Below are 14,175 nucleotides of genomic sequence, written 5' to 3' on the forward strand. Positions count from 1 at the left end.
ACTTCGCCACTGCCTTCCCAACTCTAACTTATCTTCCTCACCGCAATCAACCACCCAACCGATCAGGAAATAAAACTAAAACCTTAATACCATCAATTAATCCAGGGACCTCGCTTAGTTTCGCCGTGTCTTGGGACAGTCCTGACGACAGCCGACGGTAAAATCTAATCCCAATAACTTGACACTGAACTGATTTATTGTTGTCACTGACAGGGAACAAACTCAAATGCGCTGAAACGCTCAGCTCCTGAACGTGAATCAGTTGGTGCTGAGGATCAGAAGCCAGATTGAACCAAACAGTGAGCTCAGTCAGCACAACCGTTAAGTGTCAAGGCACAGTCTGGTGACAAGATCAGAACCCATTAGCCCATAGCCTGTTCCCAGTATGTGGACAGTTCACTGTATGTACCCTTGTACTGTTACTGAGCTCCAGAGAAACACGCCGGTTCGGGCAGATTCATGTACACTCTAAATATCTGACTAATGTCAGTGAAACAATGAATTCGCCAATACTGTAAATTAACAAACACAAATAGGCGATGGAATTCAGAAGCTGGTTGTTACTGAATTCACTGTCAACGAGGTTCCTCCGGCTCAGAGGTCAAAACCGTCACACTGCTCAGTGTCACTACTCACCCAATGCAATAACGGCACTTGGCCGTCACATCGAATAATCTTCGAAACGTGTCAGCATTAACCCCGTCTCGACCAGGAGTAGCCACCTCTTGAATTTCCAGCCCAAACTCTGAGCATGGCCCTTCTTGTCGTGTGAATAAAGGAGGCATTTTCAAAGTTTTCCTGTCTGTGGACACCCATTCCACTCATCCTCCAGAAATGCAGTCGAATCGTTATGGGCTTCTAATTACCCAGAAACAGACATTTGTCATGGCAGTCCGAGTCGGGCTTCAGTGATTTGACTCTGGAAGCAGTACCACAGAATTCCTGGAGACAGAATGCACTGCAGACGCTTGTTTGTCGGGACCAATTTCTGTTCAGCTCCCCACTGCTGAGGTCCAAGTCATGGTGTTTCAACGCAGGTCACAAAGCATCTTTATCCCATCCAGCCCGAAATGTAGTGAATCCCGTTGCCAGCCAGCGGCTTCAATAAACTAAACCCACTCCCCTCTAATGTCGGTCATCCCAGTGCTGAAGTGGAGACGGTATAACACAATGGGACGTTTTATTGGGCTTCCACTGACAGTTACTCTTCGGTGGCCCCGTTCCATTCCAAACACACCTCCAGTGGAAGCTGTACCTAGTCTCAGATGATCCACTCGGAATCTGATTTATATCCACAGGTCTCGGGGTAAAGTCCGGTGTAAAAGTCCGAATGCCCAATTTAAGGTATTTTGTTGTGGTAGATCTTTGTATGGAGGGAGACACCATCTCGCACGCTGTGCCACCCAGTATAGTAATCACTGTGGTATACTGCTGTACGAAATCTTTCGACCATATCATTGTTTCCCAGCATAGTCAAACCGCACTCGAACACCAAAATGACTTTCATCATTATTCCTCACATAGCCCAACCATTTACTGTCACGAAGGCCCGACAACTGACAAGGTCGGTCGGCCCCTCTATTCTCAATCACGGCGCTTGGTTCCGAGCTACCCTCTGAAGTGGTCAGGTGCGCCTTTCGGTCTACGCATCCAACATTCCTTCTCAGGAGTCCTCACTGAGAAACCACCTTATGTAACATGGACGACCGGCCGTGTCCAGAAAGATCGGGATACAACTGTGGCGATTACTGCTGCATTTCCTTCAGCACACTAAGGAAAGGCGCTCTTGCTGGGTTTTTGTCCCGGTCGAGTCCCGTACTCTCTCTCTGTGTCTCTCGCACAATAGTAGGTGGCCGTGTCGTCCAGTCCCAGGTTGTTCATTTTCAGATATACCGTGCTGCTGTCCTTGGAAACAGTGAACCGACTCTGGACATCAGGCGCGTAATATTTCTCATCATCATACTTTACCACGGCCACCCATTCCAGCCCTTTCCCGGAGACTTCTTTCATCCAATGCATGTTATAGTCGCCGAGGTTGAAACCACTGACTGCACAGGTCAGCGTGTGGGACTGCCCGGGCTTTCCCACCGCTGACTTTGGCTGTGTCAGCACGACGTCGGACCGCACGCCTGTCAATAAAAAATGAGTAAAGAGTAATAAAATGTTCCACGGACATACAGTAGATTGACAAATTCTCCGAGTAACAGCCGGACCCCGCTGGGCGACAAGCCACGGGATACACACCTGCTAGATAATACAGGATGACACAGGCATAAAACCCGACCCTCATCGCACTAAGGGCTGAGTCAGACTTGTACACTTTTGAGTTGTGCGGATGTATTGGGAACCGCAGAGAGCGCTGTTTAAATAGAGACGTGGACTGTGAGTGCGAGAGGGAGCAGCGGCTTGAATAGACTCTTACCTACCGAAACCAGAGACGCAGCTTCCTGTCGCCGCCTCCAGCAGGGGTTTCAGTTGCACAAAATATGGCTGTATCTTTGCAGGAGCCAGTCCAGCGACAGAGACTAGATCCGGACTGAAGATATTTCACAATCTGCTCAATGCATCAATGTCAGCATTGAACAGTTCTAGTAAACTAAGGCGCAGAGAATCCCAGCGTGAGCGAATGAGAAACACCAGTCGGTGGACAGGTAAAACCCTGAGATACAGAGACTAGGAGCCTCTAGTCAGTGGATAGGTATCGCATTGAGACAGCTGTTGAGAGACGCCAGTCAGTTAACAAATTTCACCCTGTGAGACAAGAAGCAAGGGGCATCTGTCACTGGATGGAATTCCACCTGGAAAATAGAAACCGAGAGGCACCAATCACTGGATAGTTATTCCCCTATAGCGGGGGCAGAGAGATGGATAACGCCCCGAGACACAGGGACTGAGAGACCAGTCAGTGGATAGCTACCCCGCTAAGAGACAGAGACTACAGACACCAGTCTCTGAACAGATATCTCCGTTGGGGACAGGGCCTGAGACACACCAGTCAGTGGATAGCTATCCTTCTGAGAGACATTGTCTGCGACACACTAGTCAATGGGTAAAACATTTTCTAATGGTCACGGTCTAAGGGACATCCGTCTCCACGGGAAGATGTATGAAGTAACATAAAGACTGACTACACAATCTTCCGTCTGCACCCCATACCGCGAGAATCGTTGAGCTTACTAACGATGTCTCGCCAAACTGTCGTCATTCCACACCACGAACCTCTGGAAGGTACCGTAGAGACAGAAATGAGGACCCAAACCACATTTGGGGGACAATAGATATGGCCAAGAACAGTCAGAAACAGAGGACCTTCATTACTGGCCTGAATGACCGCTGCATTACAGGTTGTAACTAACTAAAATCAGAACACCATGTACTGTTATTGCTGTTTCCGTCGAGATATGTACATGTACCATTATGTACCACAATGGTGCCAATGTTTCTGCCATTTATTGTAGACTTCTTCCTTGCATTTGTCCTCGCGCTTGGCCGGATTAAAATCTCATCTCCAACTCCCGGCCAAGTGATCTATGTCCAGATAAGTCCATTTTGCAATCCCCTTCGTTATTCACAAGTCTGTAATATGCACGTCGTCTGCAAACCTAATCATCCACCATACATTTTTGCTCAAAGATTTATTTCTCGCAGAAGTAGCGCCGTTCCTTGCAGAACACCACTGGTCATACTTCTCAAACACCACTACCAGCTGTCTTCTATAGGCAAGCCACATTTACACTCAATACACTATATCAAATCTCCATAGATCCCATGTGCCTTAATCTTCTGGATCAATGTACCACCAGAGATCTTGTCTGCTTTATTATAGTAATACAGACATTCTTGAGGATAAAATTGCTTGGGTGGCAGAGAAATGCAGCTTGTAAGGTTGTTACGTCAGAACTCCAAGAAGCGGCTTTCGTTCATGACCTCGGGTGCTGTCTATGTATGTATTTTTCCGGTTCTTTTTGTGACCTCCTGGGGTTCGGTTGGGTGATCCCGTTTCCACCAACATGCCAATCTTTTTCAGGCTGGTTGGTTAATTGAACACTGTAAATTACCAATGTGGGTGCTAGAATTTATGGCAACTTTTGGGGACCGTTCGGAGAATCGTGTAAGATCGCAGTACAGGCTGACTGACTTTTCCCCTGGAATTCGGGGATCCAATGTCCTCTGATGTTGTACTTCGCAAATACCAACTTTTCCTAATACACCACCGACTATCAAACTATAAGGGAAAAGACATGGGGAAAGTATCCCTGAAGGAAGCGGGTATGATCAAGGGCGACTATTCTATTTTTCTTTATTCACGGGCAGAAATTAACATGTGTAATAACGTAGCAAAATCAACCATGGTAGGTCAGAATAGGTGGAATCAACGGTTACACTTTGGTAGTGAAACCGGGTAAGTTTGCAAATACTCATAGATATCATGGTGTATATGCGATCATCCAGTTGTTGCCATATCATGAGATGTGTTGACAAGCACGCATAGGGCCACGAAAGGTTGACTACGACAGCTGATATTTTAATGAGCTCATGTTTACAGAGGGTCATTTCAAAGTCAGAAATTGGGCCAACGACAACATTGGGCATAGACATCATGGTACCCGGAGATCTTAACTGAATGGCTGTGTGATTCTGGAGTTGCCAGGAACGGAGAATAGATTTCACCTGGTATCTGAAATGGGGTATTTCATTTCAGGGAGGGGTTGAATAGGCTGGATGTATTTTCTCTGAAGTGTTGAAGGCTAAATCTAACTTTTGACAAGTATAGATACAGCCAGAGTCGGTTTCCCAGGGCACTGGAGTTAAGAACCAGGGGGCACGTTAAGGTAATAGGAGAGCAAATAAAGAGTGTCTTAGCGAAATTACCTCACACTCAGGGTTGTGGTTATTTGCAAAGAGTTTCTAGACATGATGATGCAGCTGATACAATACGTTTTTTTAAAGGTCTCTCTGCATGTTGCTGAATAGGCAAGGCAGAGAGTGATGGGGTCAAACAGAGAAAAATGAAGTTATGGTATTCCGAGAGGCCGAAAGATACCGTTTCAGTGCTTCAGGATACTGTGATTCTCACACTGTGTCTTCTACGCTCTGAAAGATTTCAATCTGAGTTGTAATATCACTGATCAGCACTCTCCATTCCCTCAGTACGTTTACGGAGTTGATAATGGCAACAATCTTTCCCTGCATTTGGCAATCGTTAGACTATTTTACGGAAGTTCATTTGTTCGTGCTTTAACTTTCTAGCCGTTCCTATTTTCTCAGTAATTGGACAGCCATTTTTTACAGCTTATTTCTGCGGTCAACTGGTCATGGCCCCGCCTTTTTTTAAATGTCTCGTTCCAACTACTGACGGAAGTTCTTTCAACTGACACGTTAAATCACTCTTCTCTCTTGCCATGGATACAGTCTGGCGTCGTGAGTATTTCCAGATTTCCTTTTGAAATCGCAGCTTCTGCATTTTCAATTATTCATGACTGAAGGTTGTTTCCAGGGAGTGATAAGGAATTAAGCATTAAATTCCATGGACAGCGCCTAGTGGACTTAAATGTCTACGATTTTAACATATCAGGTGTAGCCCGTTCAGCGCACTCCACGTCTGTGGCAATCACGACGGTATTTTTAAAGCAACATATCTGCCTATACCACTCTCATTCTCTGCATAATGAATGTCAAACAAATTGTCTCTTAAAAGGTGCCATCGTGTCCGCTTCCGCAACGTCTTCTGAAGTTGTAGGCACTTCCCACTCTCCACATATTTTATTATCTTGTGTAACCCCTTAGGTAGTCCCCCGTTTAAATCCCTCTGGTCGAGGATTTCAGGGTTCCACCTTGTCATAACGACAGTAATTACCTTCCCCATCATTGTCCCTTATTGTATATATTCCACCAGGTCGGTCGTCAGCCTCCAGTACTCAAGATAAATCAATCCTAGTTTGTCTAAACCCTCTTCTAGATCATACATGTGACCCTCTTCTGCGCCAAATCCAAAGCCTCATATTCTTCCTAAAACGTGACGAGAAGAACTGCTCGCAAAACTCAAAATACGGTCGAGCAAAGATTTTATTTCGCTGCAACTTTACTTGCTAACATTTGTACTCAATGACACGAACGATAACAGGATATATATTGTACGCTTCCAAAACCTTGTCGTAGGGCTTGGAGGCTTGTTTGCCTCAAAGACCCGGTGGGCCTTACGCTTTGAACTTGGTAGGGTCATCAATGGTAAACAGATCAAAAGGTAGAGGACACTCTAAAGATTGTCCACCGGCCCTCGGGTTCGGGGGCTCAGATCAGGAAGCAGCTCGTGCTAGTTAAAACTTGTCCCCACATGAAGGGACACACTGCCTAAGTACTTGCTGGGTTGGGAAAAGCTCTGGGATGTTCTGGGTTTATGGAAGCCAATGAAAAACAAAATATATGCAGAAAAATAAAAACAAAATGGAAATAGCGTAGTTGCCAGAAATTAGGGTGACAAAGTTTGATAAAAGGCTACCTGTGTGAAACATTAACTCTGTTTCTCACCCCACAGATGTCTCCTGAGTTGCTGATGTTGACAGTGCGGGTGGCATAATAATGTCAGTCGGTGAGATTTGCTGCTTAGGATCTGTTACATCCCAGGAGCAGCAGGTGGTTCTATCCGGATCAGTGTTCCTCTGCAGCTTTATAAAAGACACCCATCAAACTGACAGCAGCGTGCTGGGGTGAAAAGGGAAATTGAAGCAAGGTGGCTAAGCAGGGTGCTGGGGTGGAAAGGGAGCTGGAGCTGAGTATGTATTTGTGCAAACTGATCGATGGTGAATCAGCAGATCTGATGCGACTCAGTCATTTTAGTCTGTGTTGCAGCAAGTGGATAAAAAAATCTGGTATATAAACATTTGGTGGAAAATTACAATTATTCGTCTTTTGGGATACGGGATTTGCCGGTAAAGTCAGAGTGCATTGCACATTCGAGCTGCAATTCCGAGGGCAGTTGGAGACAAACACCTTGATGGGCCAGCAGTCATAAATAGGCTCGAAGAGTAAGGATGAGGACAATACTTCCCTGAAGGACATCAGTAAAACTGAAGTGTCATCATTACTAATGACTAGATAACAAATACGAATTATTGAGATGTTGGAAATCTGACCGTAAATCCAAATCTGTTGCACATCATTATGAACTGAGTTTACATTTGTTCAGTTTGTTGTGTTAACATCCATGGACTGTTCATCCATCCTTTTGCACTACTTATCTGCTTTGATGTACTGGTCTGTCCTCTATCTCTCTGAATCCAACCTTGTGTCTGTCGATTGGATTACTGTGTACACCGTGTCCTGGAAAATATGTCTACTTCAATAGCATCACCGGAACAGACTGTCCGATCGTTATCACCTTGCAGTTTGTGGATTCTGCTGTGGCCAGAGTAGCTCCATATTCTGGACTCTACAACAGGGATATAGACACATAGCAACATAGAAACATAGAAAACCTACAGCACATTACAGGTCCTTCCACCCACAAAGTTGTGCCGAACTTGTCCCTACCTTAGAAATTACTAGGCTTACCTATAGCCCTCTATTTTTCTAAGCTCCATGTACCTATCCAAAAGTCTCTTAAAAGACCCTATCGTATCCGCCTCCACCGCCGTTGACGGCAGCCTATTCCACGCACTCACCACTCCCTGAGTAAAAAAACTTACCCCTGAAAAAGTTACCCCTGTACTTTGAAACTATTTCATTTCCTGTGAAGAGCTCGGAGACACCATGAAAGGCACTCTGTAAACGGCAGCACTTGATCTCACAACCATTTTTACTGAATCGCCAACAACACTGGTTAATACAGGAAAGCGCTTGTTAAACAAACCCAGTCGGGGGAGGAGGAAGGCAAGAAATTATAGAGGTAACTATGTCTACGAACTGAGAATAAACAAATCATTTGAACAATAAAGTTCAACTCATCTGCCATGTGTGTGTGATGGAGTAGGTTAGGGCATACTTCACTCTGTATCTAAGCTTTGCCTCTCCTTCCCTAGCTGGGACGAGACAGTGCAGAAGCAGCTTTTTATCTAATATGTGGCAGCAGGACACTATATGGGACTTGTAATTCCCATGTAACTCACGTTCTGTGTACTCTGGGGTGCTTGATGGAATCACTTTGAGGAAGAATTTCCCAGATCTACGTAATAAATACGAATTCCATTGAAGAATAGAGCAGAGAGTGAGGCAGTCCATCCGAGATTTTCTGTGCTTTAGCTGAGGAAATCCAATAAACCGATTGGTCTCTCTCTGCTCTTCCCTGTATCCTTACAAAAGGCTGATCATTTCCTGTTTCCTCTCTATACTCAGTATTCCGCAACAGGCAATGTTTCCAAAATTGCAAAAGTTCCCTTAAATGCTTTCCTATTACACATTATTGTCTTGAACGCTTGCCTCCCCACACCACTTGCAGCACTACCCACACCCCACCCAATAATGCAAGCCTGCCTGGAACGTATGAAGGAATGTTGCCTACAATTTCCTACCTCAACTTTCCTGCACCATTTCCCCACTGCCTTCCCAACTCCAAGATTCTTCCTCACCATACCCACCGCATCGCCCATTAGGGAATAAAACTAAAAATACAATTAATAAACCCTGGGATATCGTCGATACTTTTGTTGTATCCCATAACGGATCTCACGCCGGACATTACATGATGGGACTGACATCCACTTGTACCCTGGGGATATTGAGCCTTCAACCAGATCGTACATGGTGACACCTTTATCTTAATCCCATTACCTTCAACATGAAGGCAGCCGACAGTAAAACCTTGATAGCTGTCACTGACAGGGAACAGGTTAAACTGCGCTGAAACGCCTAGCTGCTCAACGTAGTTTCGGTTGACGTTGAGTATCTGAACGCAGACTTGAACAATCACTGAGCTCACTCATCACAATTGGTGTCATTAAACAGTTTGACGACATGGTATGACCCCATTCCCCTGCAGCCTATGCCCAGTCTGTGGACATTTCACTCGTGTTGCGGGGTATGTATCCTTGTACTGTTAATGGGCTCCAGAGAAAACCACCGGTCGGGGGAGGTTCATGAGCTTGATCTAAATATCTCACCGATTTCAGGTGATTCACCGAGCTCGCCAATACCGTAAAATAATAAAATACAAATGGGTACAAATGCACTTGAGAAGTTGGTATACCTGAAGTTACTGTCTGCGAGGTTCAATTTAATTTCACTTGCCCGTCACATCCACTAATCTCAGAAAAGTGTCCAAATGATCCCAGAATGGAAGCAGCTACTTTCTGTAGTTCTACCCGAAACTCCAAATTTGGTTCTTCTTGGCTCTGAATAAAAGAGACATTTCCCGCTATTCCGCAGAATCAGATTCGAATCCATTTGGGCTTTTCCTTGCCCAGGAATGGACATGTGTCCTAACAGTATGAGTCAGCCTTCAGGAATTTGATTCTGGGAGTCAGTAATGCGGAATTCGTGGAGGCAGACTGCGGTGCAGACGCCCATTTGTCGGGAGCAGTTTCTGTTCAGCTGTCCATCACCGTGATCCAAATCACGGTATTTTACTGCAGGTCACAATCCGACTTCGTCATATCTATCCCGAAATCCAATGGTTCGCAGAGACGGCTAGCGTATTTCTTAATACCTCCCTCTGGGCCTGCGTGTCCTACACAGCCGGTCTCAATCTCGGCTATCCCAGTCCTGAAGTGGACAGAATATAACAAACGGGAGCTTTCTCTGGGCTTCAACTGACAGCTGCTTCTATGTGGATACGTTCCCTTCCAGACACATCTCCAGCAGAACTTGTACCCACTCCATTTTAGCACATCACTCCTCAGTCAACTCGCACCAGAACACCAATGTTTCTCTGGACATTAGTGGTCCGCATACCCCCACCGTTTACTGTGACTTGTAGACGAAGGATCGATACTTGACAAGGTCGATCGGTGACCCCATTCCGACTCATGGCGCTTGGCTCCGTGCTGCCGTTTGAAGTCCTCCGGTGAGCCCCTGGGTGCATCCATCCGGCATCTCTTCTCAGGCATCCCCGCTGACAATAAGCCTCCCACTGAGTGGTGGACCGGACGTGTCCAGAAGGACCGGGTTACAGCTCTGGCAATCGCTGCTGACCTTTTCCTCTGCGCCCTAAGGATTTTTGATCCGGTCCACTCCCGACCTCGCTCACTGTGCTCTCGCACAGTAACGGGCATGCGTGCCGCCCAGTCTCAGGTTGTGTTGATAAGCGGTGCTGCTGTCCTTGGAAATCTCGAATCGGCCATGGACTCCGGGAGCATGGTACGTTCTACCGCCTCCCAATACAACGGCTAGCAAATCCAGCGGATTTCCAGAGACTTGCTCCATCCAATGCATGACATATCTGCTAAAACTGAACCCGCTGGCTACCCAGGTAAGTCTGTGAGACCGTCCAGGCTTTAACACCGCTGACATGGGCTGCAGGATATCGGACTGCACGCCTGTCAATAAAAAAAAAGAGCAGAAATTGATAAAAATGTTCTACAAGCATAGCTTCACAAAGCCTTCGAGAAACAGTCGGCTTCGGGTAGGTGATAAATTGCGGGACAGATATCTGCAAAGCAAAACAGGAGGACACAGAGATAAGGAAGACCCCTATCGTGCTGAGCACTGAACCTGACTTGGACATTTTTGAGATTGGGGATTTCAGCTGAGACCGGATTTATCGCTTGCCGCCGAAGCACTGTTCAAATACAGACGTCGACTGTGAGTGAAATAAGGAGCCGCGGCTTGAACAGGATCCCGCCCAGTGAAACCAGAGGCGCAGCTTCCTGTCCCCGCCCCTAGCAGAGATTTCAATTTTCCAAAAGATGTTCGTCTCTGCACTGGAGACAGGAAAGTGACCAGATCCGGATTGCAGATCTGTCACACTCACTTTTTTCGGCCAGGAGCTGTTTGTGTTAACTGAAACGCAGAGAACCCCGGCGAGAACGAATGAGGGACTTCAGTCAGTGTACAGGTTTACCCCAGAGTGACAGGCGCTGAGGGACACCAGCCAGTGGACAAACATCACTCTGTGAGAAAGGAAGTGTGAAACACCGCCAGTGGACAGAGATTCCCATGAGAGATAGGAAATTCGAGATTATAGTCAATGGACTGGTGGGTCCCCAGAGACAGCGACTGACAGACTTGTCGGTGGACAGATATCTCCTGAGAGACACCAGTCAGTGGACAGATAACCCCTGGGTGACAGAAACTGAGAGACACCAGTTAGTGGACAGATATCGTTCTGAGTGACAGGGGCTGAGCACCTAGTCAATGGGCAGATGCCTTCTCAGGGACACAGTTCGAGAGACACTAGACAGTGCACGGAAATGTAATAAGGAATAAAAAGGTTGCCCTACAGTTTTTTTAATCTGCACCCATAGCACGAAAATCAATATGAAGCACAGATCCCTGCGTGGAAAAGGATGTGATATTTTCTGAGAGCAAATGATCTTTATCTGAGACCTGACAAGATGAATTTCAGTTCCAATTCCTGGGCACATTTCCCCTCACCATTATTAGAAAACGCTTTGACCTTTTTTCAGGCGATGGGAAGAACAGAACCATCGATGCAGGGAGCTCAGGTGCAGAAACCATTAGTAGGAGAAGTAGTTGTGGTTTATAACAGTACACTCCTCAGTAGGTTAGCAGGCAAGTACTGCTGAATCGGTCGTTTTGAAGGGCAACTCACGGGGAAGGGCATCCAAGGTACAGATCATTAGGGTGGGTTGTTTTGTTTGCCCACCCTGGTGATAGTAGCACTGCGTGTCACAAACCTTGCAGCCTCACTCAAATATAAAGCGCGCTGATAGAATTACTAATCAAATCAAAGCTCACCCCTACCCAGGTGTTTTTCAATCATTAAGCAGGTTTTATTTCTGGACAAATCAGTACAGTGTCCGCAGATAATGAAGTACTTTCTGAAGTGGAGTCAGTGTTGTAACTGGAGGAAGGTGGGTTCCAAATTACATATAACAACCTCTCTGAAATATCAATGGCGTTTAAAGAGATTCAGCGTTCTGTGATGCTGTTTGAGGGATCAATGTTGGGACAGACCGTGAAGAACATTCCAAACCATTTATGTCCACCCGACACAACAGCCCATCATGGCAGTAATCAAAGTGGTGAACGTCAAAAGGACGACATCCTTGTCGTAGCGGTTGGACACTTGTCTGCTACAATGACTCGGAGATCGATGTCGTCTGGCGCTAGAACATAGTTCGTTGGTTCTTAGCAGGGTTTCCCATGACATGCAGCTCAGAGGTTAGAGCCTAGATTAAGAGAGGTCCACTGATCCTCCAGGATCGGGTACTGCACAGGCTTACGAACCCGGACTGCACAAATAATGTTCTGGAAAGTGTAATAAAAATTATATCTGTGTACGACGGTACTTCTGAATCTCCACCGAGGATTTGCATGACGGACAGGAATGAAAACTGAGAAGAAGATACAGTTACGATGAAGGAAACCCCGAACACGGTCATGATCAAGACCAAAATTGTTTTTCGAAATGTATGAACTATGTCTGGCTAAGTTATCATCATTCCACCTACGAGCCGCCGTGGGAGCAGAAATGTACCAACCGTAGCTGGGGCATTATGGAGGAGATGGCCAAAAACTGACACACTTCACTTCAATGGTAAAAGTGTTTCAGCCATTTATCGTAGACTTCCGACTTCCATTTTTCGGCAGAAGTGCAATGTCACACGCTTGCACGGATTAAAATTTAATCTCCAATTTCTCGGCCCAATAATTGTCGATATCTCGCTGTTTCAATTTGACAGACTTCTTCGTTGTTCACAGGTCGGCAGTACGTCTGTTGTCGGAAAACCTAATCAGCCACCTTACATTTTTCTCCAAAGATTTACATATAGCAAAAACTGCTGAGACCCTTGCGCCGTTCCTGGAAGATTGGCAATGGCCATACTTCTCCTACATCTCCACCCTCTGCCTTCCATAGGCAAGGCAATTTAACATCCAATCGATCACGTCTCTTTGGATCATGTGTCTTAATCTTCTGGATCACGTTACCACCAGTCCGCTTTATTATTGTACATGTAGATGGTGTCCCACCAGACCGCCCGGACCGCACATATTTATTCAAAAACATGTTTTCTTTCATAAGACATGGTCTCCTCTGCATAAAGCAGTTCTGACAAATAGGGCACCCGCCTTACTGACTCACATCAATAGTGTGATAATATGTATCATTTTAATATAATGCCAACAAACATTATCGGAGCCAACTTGCTTCAATCAGTGCTTTCGCCGATCCTGTGATTGCTTTTCCAGAGAATAAAACTGTTTGGGTGGCCGAGCCAATCAACTTGTAGTGTTGTTAACTTAGAGCTCCAACAACCGGCTTTCGTTCATGACGTCGGGTATAGTCCATGTGTACAGTTTTCAGTTCTCTTTGTGTCCTCCTGCTGTCCTGTCGGGTTATACGATTTCCACCAATATGCCAAAGATTTTTTTTTTCAGGTATACGTTTAATTACTAGCTGTAAATTAACAACGTGGGTGTTTTAAGTTATGATAATTTGCAGGGATTGTGTGGAAAATAGAGGGAGATCGCAGAACATGGTGACTTATTTTTCGCCGGGGATCCAAGGTCTTCTCTTGTAACACTTCGTAAATTAGCATCTTTCATAACATTCCACTAATTATCAGCCTATAAGTGAAAATTAAGTGTTCATAAAAGAGGCGGGGATGTTCAAGGGTGATTATTTTCGGTTCTTAATAGGGCGGAATCAATATGTTTAATAGCGCAGCAATGTCAAACGGGGTCAAAATGGATGGAATGAATGGTTGTGGTTTTGTGATCAAAGTGGGATAAAATGCAGAAGTTCATGGGGGTGCGGATAGCATGGGGTATACATGCGGTTATCCAATTGTCGCCATGCTAGGACCAAGATTGGCAAGCATGCGTAGGGTCACGAAATAATGACACGGGCAGCTGATATTTGAACGTGCTCATGTTTACAGAGGGTCATTTGGAAGTTAGAATTGGGCCATCGACCATGAGGGTGCAGTCATAAGGGAAGTTAGAGATATTAACTGCATGGGTGAGTGATGCTGGAGTTGCATGGAATGAAGATTAGATTTCAGCTGTCGGCTGAAGTGGAGGGCGTTAGATAGTTATCGGATCCACTTTTACAACGTC

The 14,175-nt window shown here is 45.7% G+C and overlaps 1 gene segment (V, D, J or C); it reads right to left on the bottom strand.

Annotated features, from left to right (window-relative positions):
* Positions 1-1,598: 1,598 nt before the first annotated feature.
* LOC140203923 (immunoglobulin heavy variable 3-30-3-like) lies at positions 1,599-2,363 on the bottom strand. The segment is given in 2 exon segments: positions 1,599-2,129; positions 2,245-2,363. Coding segments are annotated over 2 exon segments (405 nt in total).
* Between the last annotated feature and the right edge of the window lie 11,812 nt (positions 2,364-14,175).

This window comes from Mobula birostris, chromosome 10 (assembly GCF_030028105.1).
Source record: "Mobula birostris isolate sMobBir1 chromosome 10, sMobBir1.hap1, whole genome shotgun sequence".
NCBI classification, from domain to species: Eukaryota; Metazoa; Chordata; class Chondrichthyes; order Myliobatiformes; family Myliobatidae; genus Mobula; species Mobula birostris.